At 34.3% G+C, this 25,219-nt stretch overlaps 3 protein-coding genes across 5 annotated transcripts; all 3 read left to right on the plus strand.

Moving 5' to 3' along the window:
• Window positions 1–1,517: 1,517 nt before the first annotated feature.
• On the plus strand, window positions 1,518–5,947 carry LOC100240767 (formin-like protein 11). The gene is made up of 4 exons (XM_002279538.5): window positions 1,518–3,791; window positions 3,874–4,064; window positions 4,144–4,379; window positions 4,993–5,947. The coding sequence occupies exons 1-4, from the start codon at window positions 2,053–2,055 to the stop codon at window positions 5,719–5,721; spliced, it is 2,895 nt and encodes a 964-aa protein (XP_002279574.3). The 5' UTR covers window positions 1,518–2,052; the 3' UTR covers window positions 5,722–5,947.
• A 1,501-nt stretch (window positions 5,948–7,448) lies between these two features.
• On the plus strand, window positions 7,449–11,019 carry LOC100263033 (mediator of RNA polymerase II transcription subunit 37a). The gene is given in 8 exon segments (NM_001303080.1): window positions 7,449–7,497; window positions 8,211–8,478; window positions 8,576–8,790; window positions 9,283–10,002; window positions 10,101–10,255; window positions 10,355–10,437; window positions 10,529–10,960; window positions 10,962–11,019. Coding segments are annotated over 8 exon segments (1,980 nt in total).
• A 3,622-nt stretch (window positions 11,020–14,641) lies between these two features.
• LOC100257897 (ATP-dependent DNA helicase Q-like SIM) lies at window positions 14,642–24,336 on the plus strand. Of its 3 annotated transcripts, none has more exons than XM_010661329.3 (16): window positions 14,642–14,828; window positions 16,318–16,990; window positions 17,092–17,311; window positions 17,389–17,499; window positions 18,251–18,440; window positions 18,681–19,029; window positions 19,218–19,438; window positions 19,899–19,955; window positions 20,590–20,670; window positions 20,788–20,851; window positions 21,170–21,269; window positions 21,350–21,433; window positions 21,761–21,848; window positions 22,380–22,496; window positions 22,756–22,848; window positions 22,953–24,336. In XM_010661329.3, exons 2-16 carry the CDS (start codon window positions 16,354–16,356, stop codon window positions 23,256–23,258), a joined length of 2,718 nt encoding a protein of 905 aa, XP_010659631.1. In that variant the 5' UTR covers window positions 14,642–14,828; window positions 16,318–16,353; the 3' UTR covers window positions 23,259–24,336. The 3 variants fall into 3 exon arrangements, with proteins under 3 accessions (XP_010659631.1, XP_019080256.1, XP_002279606.2); XM_002279570.5 differs by having other exon boundaries at window positions 14,643–14,828; window positions 16,378–16,990; XM_019224711.2 differs by lacking the exon at window positions 20,590–20,670.
• Window positions 24,337–25,219: the final 883 nt, after the last annotated feature.

Consider the following 25,219-nt stretch of genomic DNA (forward strand, 5'->3'; position numbering starts at 1 on the left):
ACAACCCCACCAAACCATGGATGGAATGTGAACCTAAAAGAAACCAAACAATAACCACTCGGAAAATGATGCCACAAATGTGTGGAAAAGAGTCAAAACATGTAGCATGGTAGCCTCTAATTCAGCATCAAAAATCTAGTTTTTCTTTCTCAAATGTTGCTTTTGGTTTCTCGGTGGGAGATCACATGAGAAAGTGATGGCCACATTTTTAAGTGGCCATCACTAAGGAATGAAGAAGAAAGAGCTATATATGGAGGGCTTTTACAATACACTATCGGTGCTTTTTCTTAACGACATAGGTTTAATAAAAAAGCAAAATCGGGATCAGCTAGTGGGTCGTGTGTGCACCACTATAGCTTTGAACCCAATAATATCAAGTGGAGAGTGAGACCATGACACTAAAAAACATGTTTTAGTATATACCAAGATTGCATTTAGAAATAATTTTGACTAAAATGCTTTTATTTATAGTACTTTTATTAGTTAGGTTTTCATTAAAAATGCTTAAAAAAAAAATCATTTGGTGTCCATTTGTACACACGTCTTAATTTTTGTTTTAAAAATTAAAATATAACGATCCACTCCCAACCATGTAGATATTGTTCGTTTTGGACCCAAAGGGTCCTTCACGGCTTTAAAACGCGTTTATAAGGTTACGAGGAGTCCATACTTATATAACGCCAAGAATTTTCTCCCATATTCGATGTGGGATGTCACAAACACCCCCTCATGCAAACACAACGTCCTCATTGTGTCCCATGGGATTACAGGACCAAATAGACAAACACCCTCTACGGGGTCAAACAAACCCCCACATCGAGGTCGGGGATCGGCTCCCAATTGTGTAGATATTATTCGCTTTGGACCCAAAGGAGCCTTCACGGCTTTAAAACGCATCTATAGGGTTACGAGGAGTCCATACTTATATAACGTCTGAAACTTTTTCCTTTATTCGATATGAGATGTGACATAAAAAGTAATAATAAATTCTATATAAAAAGAACCTTTTTAGATATAGTACTTTTTCGGTAATCGTAGCATTTTTTCCAATTCAAAATTATAGGTATTAAATGTGTCCTCACACCTTGGTAGAGAGTGTGCTAGTTCATGGCAAGAATTACCCGGTCAACGTAAACCAAGCCAATTGTCCATAATGATACGGAGATTATGGTGTTGGCGTGGATCCTTCTCCGTTAGGTGAGACACAAAACAAAGAAAATCAAACTTACAACCCCACCAAACCGTGGATGGAATGTGAACCTAAAAGAAACCAAACAATAACCACTCGGAAAATGAAGCCACAAAGTGTGTGGAAAAGAGACAAAACATGTAGCATGGTAGCCTCTAATTCAGCATCAAAAATCTAGTTTTTCTTTCTCAAATGTTGCTTTTGGTTTCTCGGTGGGAGATCACATGAGAAAGTGATGGCCACATTTTTAAGTGTTGGACCATGTCCATCTCTCTCTCATCCTTTAATAATGTGGGGGTTGGAGGAAACTTACACTATCACCCTCCTTAGAGGTAGGCAAAGTCCAACCAGAAGCTGTACCCCACATACAAACTTTTACATAGTTTGTTGAGATTTTAGCTGCTAAAATCTGGATTCAGCTGCAAATCCCATGGCCCTTAAGCTTGTCAAACTGGGGTTTTGGGGCTCTGGGATTGTAACTAAACAGAAGAAAATGATGAGGCGAAGGAAAAAATACAGTGGGGTTGGCTCTAAAACAGAAGGCAAGGTGTAAGTAAAAAGGCTTCAAAGGAAAAGACAAGTTCGAGTGGATATTAACAGTGTCTGCAGGGAGAATTTATGGAGGGTGAGAAGAGATAAGAATGCTTCAGCGGAAGAAGTAAAGAAGGCCCAGTACAACCACAACTGCCATGTTCAGGGGTTCCTTGGAGTAGCATTAAAGGCTCTCTCTCCTCTCAGATCTTCTTCACTACACATCCTTACCATTTCCAACCACACAAAAACTCATTATTTTCTAGAGAAAATGAAGGAAAAGAAAAAAAGAGGAGCCAGATTTATAAGCCGAAATTTGGAATGATCTTTTGATGATTTGGCTGAACAGCATGGGTTCTGGGTTGAAGATTCTCCACATGATCTCCATCATCATATCCATTCTCATTTCATTCCAAAGTGCCCGCATTTTGATTCCTGCTGTTTCTTCTGCTGCTGTATTGAATGCAGAAGAGAATTATTTCAATGCTGTTGATGGCCTAAAAAGCCTGCATTTCATTGAGGACAACACCACAGATGGTAAAGAACAAATTGAAAAGGTCTCTGGTGAGGATGATAATGCAGAAAAGGAGCCTCTGATATTGGAAAAGTTCAGAGTTCTGCTTGGACTAAAGAGCTTCAAAGCCAGAAGAACCCGATATAATGGTGAACTTGAAAATTGTTCCCCATCCCCTTCTCCATCACCCTCCCTTGAAGATGAGGCTGAAGCACCGGCTCCGGTCCCTGCACCGCCTCTCCATGCACATTCCCATCCTCCCCATCACCCCAAACAGATCCCACCAGCCCACAGGGCTCACAGAGAGAGAAGAGGTAAAGGTAGAGTAAAAAAAATTATAGTAGCAGTTCTTGTATCTACTGGAGCCACATCTGTAATCTGTGTTCTGGGTTTCATCTGGTTCTGCCTAAAATTCAGAAAACCCAGGAAGAGATCTGCAAGAACTGTCACAATCCACGGCAAAGAGAAAGGAAGCAGAGGCAGATCAAATAATGGAACAGCAAGCAAGGTGAGCATCAATCCTGGCCTAGACCTCTTTTATCTTGACTCTATAGAATCAAGTTTAGAGCCACAAGGTACTTGCCTTAAACAAAGTTCCCAAACTCCAAACATATCAACAACAAATCAGAACTCAATTAGTCCTACATTGCTTGAGAGCGAAGGACTGGGCCACCGACAACTGAGAAAATCAGAATCTGGTCATGTTAGCTATGCGTCGGGTGAGGGAATTGTGTCGGTCCATGGGGATGCAGAGTCAGGGGATGATCATTCCAATGGGGGTGGCTCTTCTTGTAGGAAAAAAAATGTTTCAATTGAAGCTCATTTTTCAGATGATGATGATGAATCTTTTCACTCTTTCTGTGAGTCACATTCATCCAATGTGAGGCTTTCGAATGCTTCAGCTGGTAGTTTTAGGGATGCAGCTGAAGTTTTCTCCCCAAATGTGTATAAGATTCAGCCTTCTCTGCCATCTTCTTCTAACTTGCCTATTCCACCAGCAACCCCAGATCTCATTCCAGCCCCAGCTCCAAATATTGGGTCATTTCCTCCTCCCATTTCCACTAAAAACCCGAAACAGGAAGCTTCATGTTCTTCAGAATCATGTCAGAAAGATCTCCCACCACCACCTCCACCGCCACCGCCACCACCACGGCCTCCACAGTTTTCACCATCTCCTTCTTTTAGCACAACCCGGCTTTCATCTAAAGCTTCGTGTTCTTATACATTGGCAAATTTTTCGTCTCCTAGGAACTCAGACTCTTCTTCAGGATCAAACCAAACCCCACAAAGGGACTTGCAGCCTCCATCTCATAAACCTCCCAATCCTCCACCACCTCCAGGAGGCATCCCTCCGCCGCCTTGCCCGCCTCCATTTCTGAGAGTAAATAGTAATTCCCTCAAAACCCCGCCGCCTCCTCCATCTCAACTCTCTCAATTTATCCCTCTGGGAAAAGATGGAGCTCCCCTGCCAAAGTTGAAGCCATTGCACTGGGACAAAGTCAGAGCTGCGCCAAACCGTTCCACAGTGTGGGACAAGCTGAGATCGAGTTCATTCGAGTAAGTTACACCCTCTTTTCTTGATCAAATGTTCCATTTCTGTCTGCTTGACCTTGAATGATGATATGAGGATGTGGAACAGACTGGATGAGAAAATGATCGAATCACTTTTCGGGTACAATCTGCAAACTACAATGAAGAATGATGAGGCAAAGAGCAAGAGCCCTTCTCCAAGCAAGCATGTTCTTGAGCCCAAGAGACTACAGAATATAACCATACTCTCAAAAGCCTTGAATGCCACTGCTGTACAAGTATGTGATGCATTACAACAAGGTAAAACGCCTCCGAACCTCTTTAGAATCAAGGGTTTTATTCATCTTAATTTGATTGTGGAAAATCTTCAAACAAGCAGGGGACGGTCTGTGCTTACAACAACTAGAGGCATTGGCCAAGATGGTGCCCACTGATGAAGAGGAGGCTAAGCTCTCAAGCTACAATGGAGACATCAATGAACTGGGCTCAGCAGAGAGGTTTGTTAAGGCAATGCTGGATATCCCATTTGCCTTTCTGAGGATTGAAGCCATGCTCTACAAAGAAACATTTGAAGATGAAGTGGTTCATCTCAGAAAGTCCTTCTCAATGTTAGAGGTAATCACCTTCCAACAATTTTATCTTTTTAAGATACAAAGTTTGATATGATTCATCAAAACGGCATAAACCCAATACGGTTTTTATGGATTTGAGCAAAATTTATGTCCATTTACATAACCTGTTTAACAAATATATAATTTTTGAATCAAACTTACATAACACGAATTGATATGAAGTCACCGTTTGATAATCCCGTTGCTTATATTTGTTTTTAAATAGATAGGTTAATTAATTCATAAATATATTTAGTTAAGACATTAATAATATAGAACCCATTTGATAACGAGTCTAGAGAGCACTTATAATTTTTTTAACATTTGCAAATTTCTACCATTCAAGGGTTAAAAATGGTATAAACTTTTTCTAACATCAGTGTCAAACACCATCATAGTCTTATACAAGACTTAATTGTAATTATTAAATATGAGAGCTTGATTATTATATGAATTAAATGTTAAAGGACATGTTACCGGTCTATTAATTAGGTAGTATTTGACTTTTATGTTTTTAACTCGATTATTATGACACGACTTGGACGCAAGACCTGCCACCCTGGTGTACACCATTTTTCTCTTTTCCCAGAAACAATCTCATTCTTCTGGTTTGTCAGGAGGCCTGCAAGGAGCTGAGGTCAAGCAGGCTCTTCCTGAAACTGCTTGAAGCTGTGCTGAAAACCGGGAACAGGATGAATGTAGGGACAATCAGAGGAGGGGCAAGAGCATTCAAGCTGGACGCCCTTCTTAAGCTTTCTGATGTGAAAGGAACAGATGGAAAAACCACCTTACTCCACTTTGTGGTCCAAGAAATGATCCGGACAGAAGGAATCAAAGCTTCAGAGAGCATCATAGGGAAGATCAATCTGAAAACAAAGAACAAGACTGTTGAAGAAAGAGAAGAAGGGTACAGAAGAATGGGCCTAGACCTTGTCTCAGGGCTCAGCACTGAGCTCTGCAATGTGAAGAAGACAGCCACAGTGGACATGGATGTTCTTGCAAGCTCAGTCTCAAACCTCTCGGATGGAAAGAGAAAGCTGCAGAATCTGGTAAACAATGACTTGGGTAATGACCAGAGAAGCAGAAACTTTGTGGGTTCCATGAAATCATTTCTGGGTCATGCAGAAAAGAATCTGAAGGAGTTGCAGGAAGATGAAAATAGAGTCCTGTTACAAGTTAGAGAAATCACAGAGTATTTCCATGGAGATGTGAGCAAGGATGAAGCTAATCCACTTAGGATTTTTGTGATTGTCAGAGACTTTCTGGGTATGCTGGACCATATCTGTAAAGAGCTTAGAAGCGCCAAAATCCCAAGATCTCCAAATCCTCTGTCCCCATTCAGATAGATTTTTTTTTTTTTTTAATAATAATTTTAGATTTCTGGGCATGTTCATAAGAAACCATCAGAGATCTGTGATAACTTCTTTTTTTTCTGAAATTGTGTAGAATTTTTGGAATGTGTAGAGTGGATTTCTTGAATCAAGGATTTGTAATAACAATCAGGTGTAACATCTTTAATTGGCCTTTTTAATAATCCGAACTTTTCACTTGCTAAGTGCGGCAATATACAAATATGACTGTGATAAAAGATTTTGATATGACTCCAAAAATGCCAAAATTATTAATTTTCATGAATAGTATTTAGTTACAATTAATTGACTACAAAAAATAATGGTATTTTCCATGTGGGAATTTTTATTAATTTAACATTATTTTTATTTACTCTTCACAACTTAAACTTTTTTGTCAAATTAATAGATCTTGGTAACTATTTTCGAAAATAATTTTTTATTATCCAAAACAAAAAACCAAGAAAACATATTTGATAATAAATAACTATTTTTATTTTTATTCTTAAAAATAGAAATTTGTGCACTTTTAGAAAACGACTTTTAGTTATTTTTTTTATTGTTTTTACTTAATTTTTTGTTGATTGTTTTAAGAAATAATTTTACAAACATATGATTAAAAATAAAATAATAAATATAAAATTTATTTTAAAAATATTTAAAATAAATTAAAAACATTTTGGGTTTTAAAACATAATTTTTTTTTTTACAAAATATCATAAAACAGTTTTTAAAAACAGTTTTTTAAAATTATTTTTGAAAATAGTTACTAACTTAGAATCCATTTTTAAAAAAATTATTTAATATTTGGATATAAATTAAAAATATGTTTTGATAATTAGTAATGTATTATATAATAAAAACGTAATTTTTAAGTTACATACAAGAATACTTCACAAGACTTTCTAAAATTTTAAAAAATTCATCAAACGTGAAAGCATTTCCAAGTATTACAACTCAACAAATTCTTAGTATGTTTGAAAATTCAAAATTTCAAGTACATGTATAGGATTTAAAAAAATTAGATAATTCAAAAAAATATTTCCAAATAAACTAATTAAGAAAAAATCAATTGAAATTTTTTTTTATCTTTTAAAGAGACGATGCCAATTTAAATATTGAAATTACTTTTTAAAATTCAAATAAAGTTATCTTTTCAAAAAAAAAAAATTTTTGATTGAGAATATTTTGATAAATATTAAAAAAAAAAACCTTATTTTTTCCTAATTTTTAAGACATTTAAATTAAATTTTTATTATTGGATATTTTTAATAGGTCGAAAATTTTAATATAAGTGTTACTTTAATTTTATAGGTAGAAAACATTTTTCTAATATCATAATACTAAATACGAATACGTACATAGTGGGTTGAACTGGAATCATTTATGGAAACGACGTCGTGTGAGTCCATGCATGTCATGCCACCAACAGCCACCCCTTCAGTTTTTCTCCAAATCCCTAAAATAACCTTTCGAACACGAGTCAAGAACCTTCAGGAGATACCCAGTACAATCATTCTGCCACCGTGGCAAGTTCCCATTGGTTGCCTCACGTGGAGAGAACCTAGAGGCGCAAACAGCAGAGCAACCGCTAGGACACGTGGCGAAATGTGATTGCTTGGAATACTCTAGCGTGTACTCACCCACAAACTATATAAATACACCTCTCAGCGGCGTGGTCGCTTAATAGAAAGACACAGAAAAAGCTCTCAGACACAGGAACTATGGCGGTGAAGAACAGGGCGGTGATGATTTTGCAACTGTTTGTTTTGGGTAAGGAAAATTTTGAGCTCTTGTTAATGGGTGTGTTTGGTTGCTGAGAAAAATGGAATGTTTAAGAGTTTTCATTGTTTGGAGGTGAAGAAAAATGAACTTCTTTACTCTTACCTAATTTGAAATTTTCTTATATTTTTTGCTTACTTTTCATGGTGAAGAGATAGATGCATAGTTTAGGGATTTGATTTGTTGTTGCGTTTTATGAATCGGGTGTCTTTGTTTGTCCAGAACCTATCCTTTTTTTTTCTTTCTAGTTTGTTTTGGTTTCTGTTGCTCCCTTCGATATCTGACAAAATCTGGGGAAAAGGAAGTTAAAATTCAAATGGGATCAGGAAGTTTTTGAATGGGTTTTTGTTTGGGATTCAAGAAAACGGAATATTCGTTGTGTTGAGCTTAACATACAAGCTGACCAGCTGACATGAGCTCTCTCCTAGTATTTTTCCCTTGCTTTTCCTGGCTACCAAACAGAGAGTTGTGAACTTTTATTTTACTTCAAGAAAGAATACGGATGCTTCTCATTTAATTTGCTTTCATGTGCTCTATTTCCTCGCTAACAAAATATTGGAAAACAAAGTACAAGAAGATTTTGAATAGCTTTCTCATTAGAGAAAATCTAATAGAGTTACTTTGCTTGATTGGGGTTTCAAATTTTGAGCTTTTGATTTGCAGATAATCCTTGAAACCTTGTCTAATAAATTTACATTCTGCAGAATTTCTTTTTGGAACAGCATTAGCTGCTGAAAATTCACAGAAGCTTGGGACAGTTATCGGTATCGATCTCGGAACTACTTATTCTTGCGTGGGTGTGTATCGGAACGGTCACGTAGAGATTATAGCGAACGATCAAGGCAACAGAATCACCCCATCATGGGTTTCATTCACTAACACCGAGCGTTTGATTGGAGAAGCCGCGAAAAATCAAGCCGCTCTCAATCCAGAACGCACCATCTTTGATGTTAAGCGGCTTATAGGAAGAAAGTAAGTGAATTTCAATTCATTTCCATTGAAATTAGTCGCGGGTTTGATGCTTTGGATTGTGATTTGTAATGGGTTTTGCTTGGATTTTCCTGTAAAGGTTTGATGATCCGGAGGTTCAGAGAGATATAAAGTTCTTGCCTTATAAGGTAGTGAACAAAGAAGGGAAGCCATATATACAAGTGACGATCAGAGATGGTGAGATTAAAGTATTTAGCCCTGAGGAGATCAGTGCTATGATACTGGGGAAAATGAAGGAGACAGCAGAGGCATATCTGGGAAAGAAAATCAAAGATGCTGTCGTCACTGTTCCAGGTAGAATTTCTTTTACATTACAGGTCTTGTTTCTTAGGCAGAGAAAAAAGTTTCTTATCCTATGTATATATAGACTTTTCTGAATGATGTAGATATATTTTAAAGTCATAAGAGTCCATTGAGCTATGAGCGACACTATATAAGTATAAGATCATGTCAATCACGTAAACGTGTTTTAAAGGTGTAAAAGGCCATTGGGCTCGGACAACATCTACACAGTTGGGGAGTGGGTTTTGTGCATGTGATATCCTAGATCAGATAGGAGTAAAAAGAAATTCTTCCCATGTATATGCATAAACTCTTTCTAATCGTATGGGTTTTAAAGTTGTGAACCTATTGGGCTTGGTATATAAGCTTTTTTGAACCATGTAGGTGTGTTTTACAACTGTTAGAACTCATTGGGCTTTGAGTGAGCAATATCTATATGGTTGGGAAGCGGGTTGTTGCAGTGTGAATCTTGGGTCTAATGGGTTTTCTTTTTGTTGCTTGAAGCTTATTTCAATGATGCACAGAGGCAGGCAACCAAGGATGCAGGCATCATCGCTGGGCTCAATGTGGCTCGGATAATAAACGAACCGACCGCTGCAGCTATTGCTTATGGGCTAGACAAGAAAGCAGAGAAGAATATTCTGGTCTATGATCTTGGTGGTGGTACGTTTGATGTTAGCATCTTGGCTATTGATAATGGTGTTTTCGAGGTTCTTGCTACCAGTGGGGACACCCACTTGGGAGGAGAAGACTTTGATCACAGAGTGATGGACTATTTCATTAAGCTGATTAAGAAGAAATACGACAAAGATATCAGCAAAGATAACAAGGCCCTTGGAAAGCTCCGTAGGGAATGTGAGAGGGCGAAGCGAGCACTGAGCAGCCAGCATCAAGTTCGGGTTGAGATTGAGTCCCTTTTTGATGGTATCGACTTCTCAGAGCCATTAACAAGGGCAAGGTTCGAAGAGCTGAATATGGACTTGTTTAAGAAGACAATGGGGCCTGTGAAGAAGGCTTTGGAGGATGCTGGCCTGAAAAAGACCGATATCAATGAAATTGTGCTTGTTGGAGGGAGTACTCGCATTCCCAAGATCCAACAGATGTTGAAGGAAATGTTTGATGGAAAAGAGCCATGTAAGGGAGTCAACCCAGATGAGGCTGTAGCCTATGGGGCTGCAGTCCAGGGAGGAATTCTGAGCGGTGAAGGAGGGGAAGAAACTGGAGGTATTGATTCAGTTCTCATTTCCACTACAATTGGGGTCATTTCTCATAGATTTGATCACTCACAGGAGAGTAATCTATCAATCAATCTGTTTTTGCAGGCATACTTCTGCTAGATGTTGCTCCCCTCAGTCTGGGAATCGAAACAGTTGGTGGGGTGATGACAAAACTGATTCCCAGGAACACCGTTATCCCCACCAAGAAATCTCAGATTTTCACTACCTACCAGGATCAGCAACCCACAGTATCAATCAAGGTACATACCATACATTAATTTCTATAGATTTTTAGCTTTCCCTTCTTGTTGATCATACAGAAAACAACATTCCTTTCATATATTCCGGGTGATCTTCAGGTCTATGAAGGTGAAAGAAGCTTGACAAAAGACTGTCGTGAGCTGGGGAGGTTCGAGCTCTCTGGAATTCCACCTGCTCCAAGGTAAGATCAGGAGCCAGATCCCAGGTTATGTAGCTTTATCTCTTGGTGTACTCAAGATCAGTTCCTCAGTGATCTTTTTTTTTTTCTGCAGGGGAGTGCCCCAGATCGAGGTCACCTTCGAGGTGGACGCCAATGGCATACTACACGTCCGGGCGGAGGACAAGGCGGCCAAGAAGTCACAGTCCATTACCATCACCAACGACAAGGGGCGGCTCAGCCAGGAAGAGATTGACAGGATGGTAAAGGAGGCAGAGGAGTTTGCAGAAGAGGATAGGCAGGTGAAGGAGAGGATTGACGCCAGAAACAAACTGGAAACATACTTATACAGCATGAGGGCCACCATCAACGACAGAGACAAGCTTGCAGACAAGATTGATTCAGAGGACAAGGAGAAGATTGAGGCCGCATTGAAGGAGGCGCTGGACTGGCTGGACGATAACCAAAACGCAGACAAAGATGAATATAATGAGAAATTGAGAGGAGTTGAGGCAGTATGTAATCCAGTTATAAAGCAGGTTTATGAGGAGTGGTGGGGCTTCTTCCAGTTCTGATGGTGAAGAAGAACCCACTGATGAGTTGTAGACAATAGGACAGTTTGATTTGTTCCTTTATATATATATATATATATATATATATATATATATATATCTTTTGAGGGCTCGCTTTTTCCTTTTTCATGTCAATAAATAGAAAATTTATCTTCTTCTGCTTTAATACTTAAATATAAATAGAAATTAATTTAATAAGCATTAAGTATTAATAGGGTAAAAGTGAGTTGTTAGAAGTCTTTATTATCAACTAGGTTCAATTAAAAAATAAAGTCTCAATTGTCAATTACTAATATTTTTTTTCAATCTAAAATTTCAATTACCAATTAAGTTTTAGCTGAAAAAATAAACTTCAATTACCCTTGAAGCTTCATTTTTTTTAAGGATGATCTAATAGTCACATGTCCGGAAAGAAGCCATATTGATGAAAAGGTTGCTAGATGAAGAAAGTTGTCATTTATTTATAGGCATGTGATAAATTATTTTATACATGATATATGAATTTGGATTATATTAATTTTAAATAAAAAATTAATTTCATTTTTTTTTCATTTTTCAACCTTAAACATAATTAAAATATTAATTTTCATAAAAATAAAAATATTTTTTATTTATATATTATATTTCCTTTTAATAAATTTTAAAATTTTAAAAATAAAAAATTGAAAAAAATGAAAAGTGTTGAAAATTTTTAAACACGAGACGAGTATGAGAATTTCTTATGCTCACCCCACCCGCTCCATTTAATTTTATTATTATTATTATTATTATAAGGATGAGAATAGATATAAATAAATGAGAAGGGTTGGGATGAGAGTAACCCATCCTAAACTTGTTCCATTGTAATCCCTAATTGAATGCAATAAAAGTCAATTTACTATTGGTCTATTATGAGTAAAAATATAAATATTATAGGTAATTAGTCATAATTTTAAACTTTTTATTTTGTTTAATAAATATATAAGTATATAACATCCAAAAATATAGCTATAAATTTTAACACTTGATCATATTTGAATTGATCTTTATTTATTCTAAACCTAACTCTAACCTTGATCGTAACCCCATTTAATGTTCAAAGTATCTAACTTAAACCTATTTTTTAAAACTTGAATTAAAATTAAATTCGATTAATGTTGATTAATATTGAATTGTAAAGTTTAAATTAATTTTATTATGCTTCGCTTGAGATGTCTAGGGTCTAACTCCCTGTTGAGTTCGTAGGATCGAGTTATTTGGTTAGCTCGGGGGTTGAAGGGAGCAACACTTTCTAAAAATTATTTTGTTAATATGATGAATGACGAGTTTGTCCCTATTATATATTTAATCCTTTATGTTTTAAGTTTTGTTTTGAGATGGTGAAATGTATTTTTTTAGAAGCTTCATCATTGTACTAATTCTTTCTTTGATTAATGTATTGTTGAGTGTTAGTATACTATGTGGACATAAGGATCATATTGATTAACAAATCACATTAAAATCTCATATTTTTTCGTAATTTTCTGCTTGTGTGTGCATGGTTTTGGTTAATAATAAATATAATTTCATATTAATTGGATTGATTGACTTAATGACTTTAAATATATATATATATAAATTTAAGATCTATTTCACTAAATCTTTTATTAATCAATTATATAAATACAAGTATTATTAATAGCATTTATTTAACTAAATATTTAAAACATTTTTAAACCAATATCATAAAAGGTAAGTTTTATAATATACATTTACTTAGTCAATAAAATGAATCAAAAATTCTAAAGCAAAATGAAAAACAAAGTAAAGTAAATGTTCCATATTAGTTTAAAATAAAAAATATATTATATTCCAATATTTTCTATTAAAAAATAAGAAATTTCTCTCATGTTTAATATTTGTTTGAAAATTATTCTATAATTTATAAGCCATTAAATAATTTTTAATTCCTTCTTTAATAATAAATGTGGTTAAAATACTTAAAATTTATAAATGAAAATTTTATAATATGTTGTTAAATATATAAAAACATTTTATATATTTAATTATTATATTAGCATTATTTTAGGTCATATTATACACATTTTTCTTGATTATTTCCTATTTTTTATAACTAAAATTTAGCTTTTTAATCAAAATTTGAAAAATGAGTAATTTATAAACAAAATTTAAAAAATAAGAGAAAATATGAGATAAATAAATTTAAGATCTATGCCATATATCTCGATTTATGATTATCATATCTAATGTAAATGGATATATAAGAAAAAAATAAAAAAAAGATTGCATAAATTATCTGATCACTTATTTTGGGAGGTGTTTAGTGACATGATGATTTATTTGATCTGTTCTCAACTAAATATGAATAAGATATATTATCTCATGTTTTATTATAATGGAACATGACATACATATTCCAAACAAAAATTTTGTATTCATAATCAATAATTCAATCCGCACGAATTTTTTATTTATAGCAAAAGTAATTTAAAAAAAATCATTTTTGAAGACACTAACATAATATTTCACATCCGTGGAGTCTTCTTAGCCATAAAAACGTGCTTTAAAGTCATGAGTACTCATTGGGTTCAAAATGAGTGATATTAAGTAAGCCTTAGTCTTGACCCTACAACGAATGAAATCGTAATATTTGCATGAGGGATGATTTTGATAGCCGAATTCAAATAGAGAAAAATTTTCCAACACTATATGCATTAGACATATAGACATGTAGACATGTAGAGCACAACAATATCTACATTAGAGAAAGCTAGTTGTCTCCATAATTATGTATAATTTTAAATGTTTTAAAATATTTTTCATATTTCAATTATGGTTTAAAATAATCTAAAAAAAGCTAAAAATATCTCAAATTAGTTCTAAAAAATAATCTATTTTCAAAACAAATTCTCACAATGCTGTTTGTGTTAAAAAAAAAATAAATAAAGTTAAAAAATGTTTTTATACTATAAAAAAATGAAAAATATTTTTAAGAATAGTTTTAAACAAATTATAATTTTAAAAAGAATTCATTCATCATCAACTCTTTAAAATTTCTTACATTATTTAAAATAATAAAAATATCTTATTACAAACAAAAGGAATATTAACACTTTTTTTTTGTACCAAATATTGGATTGTTGAAACCCTAATTTAAGACGACTTAGTGTTTGGTAAACCAATTTAATAATTTAAAATGTCATAATATCTTAATTTATGTCATTAAATAAATTAATTGTGTTTAATAAAATAATTTAATTATACAACTTAAAGTAAAAAATAATTTTAAATATTTTTAAATTTATATTTATATTTTACCTTTTTATCCTAATTATCTCCACAATCTCCTTTTACCAAAACTCTTTTGTCCTAATTATAATTTATAAGAATAAATATGTCAATTTGATAATTTAAAATAAGTTTTAAATTAAATTTATAAAACAACTTTAATACTTAAAGTAATGATTAAATAATAAATTTTAAGTTAATAACCTAAATATAATTTAACTTAAAATCAATTTAAATCTTTAAATAATAAGTATTAAGTTTTGCCTTACACCACAATTCCAATTTTAAGTTAAATTAAGTTGACTTTTTTTTTTTAAAAAAAAGGTCGGGTTGGGTTACTTCTAACTAATTTGCCTGCCTCGATGCAGTACAAGCATGCTTCATGGTTTTTTCCTATTAAACGACGTCGTTTTATTTTCCGCCGCTGAATGTCGAAGTCTCCCCTTCACGGCTTCAACCATACACTTCGTTTAAAGTTTCGCGCGTTGGCGATATTTCCATCTTTACCCCTCCGATTCTCAGCTCTGCAGTTCTAGGGTTTCCAGTTCATCCTTAATCGCCAATCTCTCTACACAGGTGAGACACCATAGTCACATTACCAGATTTATTGAATCTTCAATTTCCGCGATAATTTTTCATCTATTTTTTAGTTTCAATTGATTGAGTAATGCTCGCAACTTATTTTTGTTTAAAATTTGTCGTTCTTATTTCCCTATTTGTTGATTTAACTTGTAAAATAGTCTTGTTTTATTAAAATGTTGTCGTTTTTCCGGTTAATCTTCCGTTTGATTGCTGAGGAAATCCGGGAAAGGAAAAGGAATTGAAAATTTGAATATAATTCTCTATTTTGAATTTGAGAAATCTCGATGTTCCACTCAAATGACCTAATGCAGTTGTCTGGTATAGTTGAACTGATTTATTTGTGTTTGTATATATATATTTATATTTATACTTATATTTATTTTATTTATATACTTTTTGGTGGGAAGGGGCTTTTGGTATTGGAAAACCTAAAGTTTCAGTTATCTCAAGATTCAAATTGGGGGAAAATAGAAGATATTAGTGTTTTGAATTTTAGATTCGTTATTACCTGAATCTGAGGAAAATAAAACCTCCATTCAACCGCACTTGTCACTATTAAACTTGGTTGAGGTGAGTTTTTCATTTTTCAGAAACCCAGAAACTGAGACTGAAAATTTTAAAATATTGTCCATAGTTTTCTCACAAGCCAAACAGAAGGTAGTGCAATTGTAGATAATAATTTGGCTTGTATTAATCTGGATTCAAGATGGTTACTAGTGGATATATTTCTGTGTTCAATATACAAATGTGTTTATATTAACCATTAAAAAAAATGCAAAAATAAAAAAACAAAAAAATCTTGAAATTATTTTTGCCTGATTATATGTTATGACCCTTCTTTGGGGAAGAGCATGTTTAATTTGAGTAACATGTTTTACTTCCTCTCTTTATTTTTTTCAGCCTAATGGGTAATATGGGAAGTTGGAACTAGGACGATTCACTTGTGGAATGACCATAGTACTCTGCTGCTTTTGAATAACTCAATAAACCCTCATTCATCATCATCCCTTTTTCCATCACCTAGCTTCATTATTTCTGTTCAAATAGGTTTTGATGAACTTTGTTTGGTTGTTGAGATGACTGAAGAAAAATAATGGAAAGAAAATTTGGAATTCTTTGCTTCATGTTGTTTTAGTCTCAAAACAAAAAAATAAAATAAGGAAGAAGAAGAAGAAGAAAAGAAAATACACATCTAAGTCAAGCCAAATAGGTGTACTAGGTTTAACTGTGTGGAGGATTTGTGTTTTCCTAGGTTCTGAAAATGAAAATGCTTGAGGTCTGCATTTATTCTCTTTCCCATATTTTCTCATAACCAAGTGGAATGTGAAACTTTCACAACAGCTCCCAACTTGACACACCACTTTCTTCATATAATTTTGTTAGGACTACATTCTATTTGAGTTACGACTCTTTCTGTCATTATAATAAATGAATACTGATTGTTTAATATATTTTGCCCATTTACTTTGATTGGTGCATGCAGTAAGCCAATTGGGTCAACATAATCCTTGTTCTTAACATGTGTCTTTTTCTTCTTGGAAAGTGTTTTCACATTATGGATGGCAACAATGTACACTCTGACCAAGTCATTGCAGAGCTGATTGAAATGGGATTTGAGTTTTCAGCTGTTACAGAAGCTATAGAAGTTGTTGGTCCATCATTAGATGATGCTATTGAGTTTATTTTGAATGGTCCTCATAGATCCAGTAGGGGGGCATCAAGTAATTCTAAATGTCCTACCAGCACTGGAAAAGCTCTGGACAAAACAGCTTTGATCTCCTCGCACTCTCTGGATCAAATGCGTCAGTCTAGCATAACAGAACATCTCCAACCAGTAGGTAGATCCAAACGGATCAGAACTAATTCTGTATATAATGCAGTATCACCCTATGGGTCAGAGATGTTGCCTGGTCATCTGGAAGAACAGGTGTTGTCATTTTCTGGTGAGGGTTGTAATCTGAAAGCTGCCTCAGAGTTGTCTGCACTGCCAGTTTGTTGCCAACAAGAGCTGGAGATTGGAAAGGATTGGGTGCAAAGAGTCAATAGTCTCTTGCACAAGCATTTTGGGATTTTGTCCTTGAAGAGTTTCCAGAAGGAAGCCCTGTCTGCTTGGTTAGCTCACCAAGACTGTCTTGTTCTTGCTGCAACAGGATCTGGTAAACTAATCTTTCTTAATGTCTGTTTCGTGTGTATTTAATTAAGTGCATTAATTGGCTATGGACTTGTTGAAATTTCAGATCATTTTGCCTTTCTGTAGGAAAATCTCTCTGTTTTCAAATCCCAGCACTTCTGACAGGAAAGGTTGTGGTAGTAATTTCACCCTTGATAAGTTTAATGCACGATCAGTGCTTAAAGCTTGCAAAACATGGGGTGTCAGCTTGCTTTCTGGGGTCTGGACAACCTGACAGCAGTGTGGAGCAAAAAGCAATGAGTGGCATGTATGAGATAATTTATGTTTGCCCAGAGACAGTATTAAGGTAAGAGATTTGTGATACCGTGAGTCCTATGTTTCAAAGAAGTATGTTGACAGCAAGTGCATTCTCTTATTCTGCAGACTAATAAAACCACTTCAGAGGCTTGCAGAAAATCGCGGAATTGCACTATTTGCAATTGATGAAGTTCATTGTGTTTCTAAGTGGGGCCATGATTTTCGACCCGACTATAGGTATCTTTCTCTCTTCTAGCCCATTTGATGGTTTTCCTTCCTCTTTGACAATTAAAGCATCATTTAGTTCTGTTGTCTATATCAAATATTCTTTTTTGTATACTTTTGTGAATTGGGCTAGGGTGTATTTAGAGGATCATACCTTGTCTATGATTTACTTTATTGAGTGGCTGTTGTTAAGTAAGGGGAAAGGTTAATTGTCTTCTTTTTGCCTAGTTTCTCGAGCATTTGATTGTATACTTCATGTGTACTGTTTTCACCGCTTCTAGATGTTTCTAATACAAGCTCTTTTTTACCTATCGACAAAAAAAAAAAAAGGTTCTGTTGTCTATATCACTACCATGAAAGTTGGATTATTTGCAGTAAACGCTTATTATCACAATTTTATCTGTCCTTAAATATAACCTCAAGTAACCATCAATATTGCAATTGTGCAATTGGTGCAACATGCAGGGAAGTGAGAGTGATATAGTGGATCCAATTTAGAAAATATGCTACCCTACAAAATAAGTTCCATGCCTATTGTTCTTTTAATTTCTTTCTGTATATGGCTTGATATGTTTTCTTGATGGCACAAGTTACTAGTCCTCCACCTGTCAATCGAAGTCTAAAAGTCATGCCCTTATCTATCCAATTTACTGTTAATTGTGTTGTTATGCCTACAAATTCTGTATTGGGCTCCAAAACCTATTTCTTACGTCATTAATTAGAATTATCAGTATATTTTGAGAGATGTTTCCACATGTTTCAGGCGATTATCTGTCTTGCGAGAGAACTTCAGTGCTTGCAGCTTAAAATTTTTAGAATTTGATATACCAATAATGGCATTGACTGCTACTGCAACAATTTGTGTCCGAGAAGATATCCTTCATTCACTGTGCATGTCAAAGGAAACAAAAATTGTGCTCACTTCATTTTTCCGATCAAATTTAAGGTTTTCAGTAAGTTGTTCTCTGTTTCTGAATATTGTTCCTGGGATATCATGCATTTTTAGTTGTTTTGTAATTCAAACACACCAAGGAGTCCTTATAAGGATTGTCTTCAAGTCCTTTTTAGTAGAACTCTTTCATTGGGTCAAGGATCATATATTTACACATTTCTCTGTTTTTTACTATGTCTTATGGTAACTTCCTTATTTGTTACGATAACAATATTTGCAATTCATTTGCTGCTATTTTTAGGTAAAACATAGTAGAACATCATCTCCATCTTCTTATGAGAAGGATTTCTCTGAGTTGATGGATGTGTACACAAAGAGCAAGGTTGGTAAGAAGAAACAAAAAATCTTCTCTCAAGAGTTGGATGATGCATCTGATGACTCCACCAGCTCTGCTGATAGGAGCTTATCTGAGGCAGATAGAATGTCTCCAAGTGATGTGGAAAACAATGGTGATGGCTACTTTGGGGAAAATGATGATGAAGCAAATTCATCGCAGGAAAATGGCTCAGCTGCTTCAAAGCAGAGACAGATGTCAGTCGAATATCTGGAAAATGAGGTTGACCTCTTTCAGAGTGTAGATGACTGGGATGGTACTATTACTTCTTCAATATTTCTTTTTAAATTTACACAATGTATCGCGTGTAATGTAAAGTTTGATAGGAATTCATGAATGATGCTGAAATAAATTTTTTTTCATCACCAAGCTTGAATTAACTTGCATATTGGATGATTATTTCTTCCATATGCTGATTCGTCCCTGCTCTTTCCATTCTTGCAGTTTCCTGTGGTGAATTCTCTGGACAACCTCCTACTGAACATACATTTGGCTCATCTGAGACATTGGATCCATCAATGAAACTGGATGAAAGATTGACGCTTTTGAAGGGGCCTTTAGAACAAGGACCAACTATCATATATGTTCCTACTAGAAAAGAAACATTAAACATAGCAAAATATCTTTGTCGGTGTGGTGTAAAGGCTGCTGCTTACAATGCAAAGGTATATATTCTACTATAAAGCACACGAAATACTCCAGATTAATATAGAGTAATTATTATCCTTGAGTTTATTTCACTTGTGCTCTTGAACTCTTGCTCTATTACTCCAACCCTTCCTCTTCCTTTGACTTAGTTATTGTTTCCAAATTTACGAACCTCATTTTTTTTCAGAGACCAAAGTTAAAAGTTTTTTTAGGTTTGCCATTGTAGTTAACTGCAGAAAATTGATTGGGTGAGGTCAAATACAATTTCAATTTATATGTGCACTTTAAACTCTGCATGCTAATTATAATTTTTAATTGTTCTACTCTACTCTCTTGGTCATTAACTTTTCCCAACATTTCATTGTTGTTGCTTATGTCAGGCTCACTGAGTCTTTGCTATTTTGCTGGCTCTCCGCTACTGTTTAAACTCATTTCTGGTTGGTACACAGCTAATATATTGGTACTTATTTTCCCCAGTTGCCGAAATCACATCTAAGGCGTGTTCACAAGGAATTCCATGATAATGCTTTACAGGTATGGATGATAAAGCTTCTCAAGTAGATAATGGAAAAGATAATCATAGGCTGTCTTGTGTATGCCTTGTATATTTTCTGTGGAAGTTAACCAGATTGTCATTTTGGAGTATCCTCTGTTTGGCTTTTTTCAGATTACAAATCAAATTTTAGAGAATTTTCCTCAAAATTAACCTGGTGTAGAGAACATTTGGCATATATATTTTTCTTTTCACCTTCTTAATTCATTTTTGCTCTTCACTGCCTTGGACATTGTACTGTTATTATTGAGTCTTGTCTTTACAAAAATAACAAATCAATTTTGCGGGTAGCTACTTCTGTCAACCTACTTGGATTATCCAGATAAATCATGCGGATACATCTTGTGGGACTAATGTGTGGCTCAAATTTTGATAATACAAATTAACTTGAATTCAGAATCAAATCTATCAAATCAAGGATGTGGATGGTCTAATTCTCGCATTCTTGATTTTTTCATGGAAATCCTCCTCCTCGTCCTTCTTCTCCTTTCCTCTTTCATTCCTCATGGATAAACAGCTGGCCATCTCCTCATACTCCATTATTGTGCATATAATATATATATGAATGTAATATCAAATGTTTGTGGCTTGAGTATTCTTTTCTCAACCCTCCAGGTTGTTGTTGCAACAATTGCTTTTGGAATGGGGATTGATAAGTTAAATGTCCGAAGAATCATCCATTATGGTTGGCCACAGGTCTATTTTACCTTTTGTCTATTATGTCTATTGTGTGCATCATTTATCTCTTTCTTGGTAAATTAATTTCAGTTTTTTGATTTTGTTAGTTTCTTTTATTTGTTGGTGTAACTACAGAGTTTAGAAGCATATTATCAAGAAGCAGGTCGAGCTGGGAGGGACGGGAAATTAGCAGATTGCAGTGAGTTCATTTACAATTTACAGAAAAGACATTATTTTGATGGAATGGAAAAACTTATATGACAAAATTTTTTATAGTCAGATACAACTATTGATATATCCAAATGATATTTTGTCGAGAAATGACATCTCAATATCCCTTTCTAGCCCATAGTTATATTTGTTTCACAAAGAAGGATTCACATCCAGGTCATAAACTCGAAATAATTGGATAGAGATAGTCCACTATTCATTTTAATTGAACTAAATTGAAATTAAAATTGATGATGCTATTAATAATATTAATTATTATTAAATATGTTCTATTTTTGTCAAGCAGTTCTATATGCTAACCTTTCAAGAGTACCAACTCTTTTGCCAAGTCAAAGAAGTGAAGATCAGACAAAACAAGCATATAAGATGTTATCTGATTGCTTCAGGTTTGTCTTAAATACATTTTCTGCAAACTTTCTCTCTCTCCTTTTGACATCCATTCTATATTTACTTTGATTTCTTACAGATATGGAATGAATACTACATGTTGTCGAGCCAAAACACTTGTGGAGTACTTTGGGGAGGATTTTTGTCATCAAAGTTGTATCTTGTATGTATGTCTTCTTTTCATTTGAGGATCTCTTCTATATGGCTGTTGTAATAGAAGCTATTATCTCAAATATGAATCTCCTAGAGTGTAAAAGCCATATTTGTCTCGTATTTTGCCAGAGGCCATGTTACTAATCCTGTTCTAATTGTAGACTTAAACATTTCATGAATAGTTTAATGTTTAGATCTTATGAGCACATGCCAATTTATTGTCATACATAATGTGAATAATGAGTTTTTGCTCTTCAGCATTTCTTATGTAAGTTAAGCATATCTAACATGTTTTTTGTTTTTGAAAGCTATCCTGATAGGACTGCCTCATATGCAGGTGTGATGTGTGTGTTAATGGACCTCCTGAAAAGCAGAATTTGAAAGATGAGGCAGATACTTTTATGCACGTGATTGCTGCTCATTATGTGAGCATTACAGATTTTTCAAATTTTTTTTTCAGTTATTTTATTTTTATTTTTTGTGTCCTACACTCTTCAATTTTTGCAAATTTACTTGCTACCGTGAATATTTGTATTAGTGCTTGTGGAGAACTCTGAATTTTACTTATTTTCACCATTTTTGCAAATTTACTTGCCACCATGAATATTTGTATTAGTACTTATGGAGAACTCTGAATTTTACTCATTTTCACCATCTCAAGAATCATTTAATATTTTAGACCATATTCTTAATCTCATCAATAATTGATAACTGATAACTCTTTTTTCTCTTTCACTGCTCATATAAATGTTTTCAATGTAAATAAAATCAAGAAAAAGTAAACTGAAAAATGGAGGAAGAAGAATGCTATAAGATTTTGAACCACTGTAGCTGTAAGTTAATTACCCTTGTGGATTGTCAAAACTCCAAATAATCTATGGGCATATTTTATGTTCTAGACATGGGGATTTGGTTTTCTTCTTGTGTTTAAATTATAGGTATATGTTGTATTTCAGGGGAAGAGCAGTTTTGTGGATGATTTGTATGATGGTGTGATATATGGTGATGTTGAACAGCAGAGATTCATGGATAAACCAAATCTCAGGATGCTTGTCAGTAGAATAAGAGAACAGGTAGTTTCTGAATTTAGCTTCTCTCTCATCTCCCCTTCTCGCTGCATATGAAAGTGGGTGAATGATCATAACGGTGTTTTTATGGTGTATCCACATGCTCATCTGCTTTGTTGGTTTTTTTTTTTTATCTGTTAAGTTACTGATCTCGATTCAGTGTATATGAAATGTACTTGAATCAGTACAGGCTGATAAACAGCTCTTCTTTTATTCTCTCATTTCAGTTGTTTGATGCTTTTCTTTATGATGGTTGCATGCACAGTTTCAAAAATTTGCAGCAACTGATCTGTTATGGTGGCGAGGTCTTGCTCGAATCATGGAAGATAAAGGGTACATCAGAGAGGGAGAGGACAGGGTATACTCAAGAATTGATATTCCATTTTAGATGATGAGGAATTTTTATGTGAATTATTTTCAGGTGATTTCCGTATCATATTCTAACTGCGCTATCCTGTGTAGATCCATGTCCAGATAAAATTTCCAAAGCCAACAAAACTGGGACTGGAGTTCTTGCAATCCACAACAGAGCAAACATTCGATGTTTATCCCCAAGCAGATATGCTGCTCTCAACGAGAAACCCCAAATCTTATTCCACTTTCTCAGAATGGGGAAAAGGCTGGGCTGATCCTGAGATTCGTCGCCAGCGCTTAGAAAGGAGGCGATCCCAAAGAAAGCCTAGGAAAAGAAAATCAAGAAAACATCAACCCAACATGAAAACGGCTCGTGGAAGGTTAGCAGCAAAACTCTTAATACAGAAACGATAAGTTAGACCCATTTTGCCATGCTGTTTATGTATTAAAACCACAATTTCATTATTCTTCTTCCTTCTGTCAGTTATCTAAATTTGGAAGTGCGGAGTGCGATCGACTGGTATTGGTAGAATAGATAATAAATTAAATTAACTTTGAAATCATTTGGCGGGGATATTGCCTGGTATAGATACTGTGATGAAATCTTAAGGGAAGAATTTTCAACTGCTAAGTAATCATCCTTCATCCTTCATCCTCTTTGCTCATGGATTTGAACCAAAACTCAGAAAAGAAATGCATCAATGTCAAGTACAACAAATTGTGTCTCTTATCACTAGACGTTATAGATTCTTGTTCAGGTGCAGACCACAGTTCAGTGCGATGCCGCATCTTTTGGATGCGGAACTTTGTCCATGGACCTTGGGTAAGGCACAATAGTAGTGTGCTGTTAGAACCCCGTATTGCCTTTTCCTCAAGCAACCCCGAACGTGAGGTTACTAGAAAGAGGAAAAGGCTACTCTTAAGTACTTATTCAAAAGCAAAGAATCAAAAGCCCTTTGCCATTTGCTTCTTCTTCTTCCTGTTCATCCTTTTCTCGCCTAAATCAATGGATTTTGGCCCCATCTTTTACGTCTTGATTGGCTTCTCCATGTCGGTCTCCCTCTGTTTGCCAAACCTGAAAAAATGGCAGAGTCAACAGATCACAGCAGAGAAACTGAGGATCATTAGCGAGGCCCTGGAACACGCTGAAGAGAGAGCAATGAGGTTCCAAGAAAGGCACGATCGTGTTCTCAGCCAGGTAGGCTCTTACTACCTCTGCAATCAGGAGCTTCTGGAGGCCTTGGCGGTATCCCGAATCGCCATGAATGAAGCCCTGGGGTTTGCTGTTGGACTGAGGAAAATGCAGATGGAGATTATATGCTCTTACCCAGATGAAGTTGATGATGTAATTCTACGAAGACTCTCTGAAAACACAGGTTCAGCCTCAGCCACCCGAAGAAACCGTTGAGAGGCTTTTGCTTACTCCGATGTTTGTTTCCCAGGAATGCAGACTGTGTTCATTAATCGAAATAAAAAAGAAAATTTTATTATATCTGGTATTAGTAAAAAACAAAATAAATATATAAACTTCATTTCATTTTGTAAGGTAATGATAACTATCATTGTTCATTCTCATCTTCACTAGAATTTTCAATACATTTTACATATAGTGGAACTAATTTCTTTATTTCTTATTTTTATTTACATAATATATTATTAAATTTGTAGGATTGTGGAGAGTGTAAGGTTTCGTTTGGCTTACGGAATTCAAGAATGGGAATGGGGGTTATATTCCCACTCAAACAATTCCATTATTTGGGAGGATTTTTAGGAATCATGAAAACGACTTTTGCTTATTTTTTAAAAATTATTATCTATTTCACTTTGTTTTTAAAAATTTTTTATAAAGAACAATAAACAAATATTAATATAAATTTTTAAAAATAATTTTTTATTTTTTTTATTTTTAAAAAAATTATTTTTAGAACTTTTTTTGAAAAGAATGTATATTTTAAAATCTATTTTAATTGTTTTTAATTATTTTTGGGATTGTTTATGAAATAATCATACAAATATGAAAAATAATTAAAATAAAATCTTACATGTAAAATTTATTTTTAAAAAATATAAAAAAATATAAAAAAATATAAAAAAATATAAATTACAAATTTAGCACATTCCAAATTTCAAATAAGATTTTATTCCAAAAAGCATCATAAAACCTATTTTGAGAATTGTTTTCAAAATACATTTTCAAATAGATTTTACGTGTTTTATAAAAAATGAAAAATTACAAATCTATCCCTTGTATTTATTTTTAAAAAAAATTAATAACAAATAACTCCGTTATGAATATAAATGTTATAAACTATCAAACCTATTTTCAATTAACAATATAATCAGGTGAGTGTATTTGATAAGACTTTTATTTAAAT

Source organism: Vitis vinifera, chromosome 14 (genome assembly GCF_030704535.1).
Source record: "Vitis vinifera cultivar Pinot Noir 40024 chromosome 14, ASM3070453v1".
Lineage (NCBI taxonomy): Eukaryota > Viridiplantae > Streptophyta > Magnoliopsida > Vitales > Vitaceae > Vitis > Vitis vinifera.

Excerpts from the sequence above, each read along its gene's own strand:
- LOC100257897 (XM_010661329.3), top strand. The coding sequence starts at position 16,354 with ATGTGTCTTTTTCTTCTTGGAAAGTGTTTTCACATTATGGATGGCAAC. Across the intron at positions 21,849-22,379 it reads ACGTGATTGCTGCTCATTAT|GGGAAGAGCAGTTTTGTGGA; the intron begins GTGAGCATTACA and ends GTTGTATTTCAG. Across the intron at positions 22,849-22,952 it reads TCAGAGAGGGAGAGGACAGG|ATCCATGTCCAGATAAAATT; the intron begins GTATACTCAAGA and ends TATCCTGTGTAG.
- LOC100240767 (XM_002279538.5), top strand. The coding sequence starts at position 2,053 with ATGATTTGGCTGAACAGCATGGGTTCTGGGTTGAAGATTCTCCACATG. Across the intron at positions 4,065-4,143 it reads ATGTGATGCATTACAACAAG|GGGACGGTCTGTGCTTACAA; the intron begins GTAAAACGCCTC and ends TCAAACAAGCAG. Across the intron at positions 4,380-4,992 it reads AGTCCTTCTCAATGTTAGAG|GAGGCCTGCAAGGAGCTGAG; the intron begins GTAATCACCTTC and ends CTGGTTTGTCAG.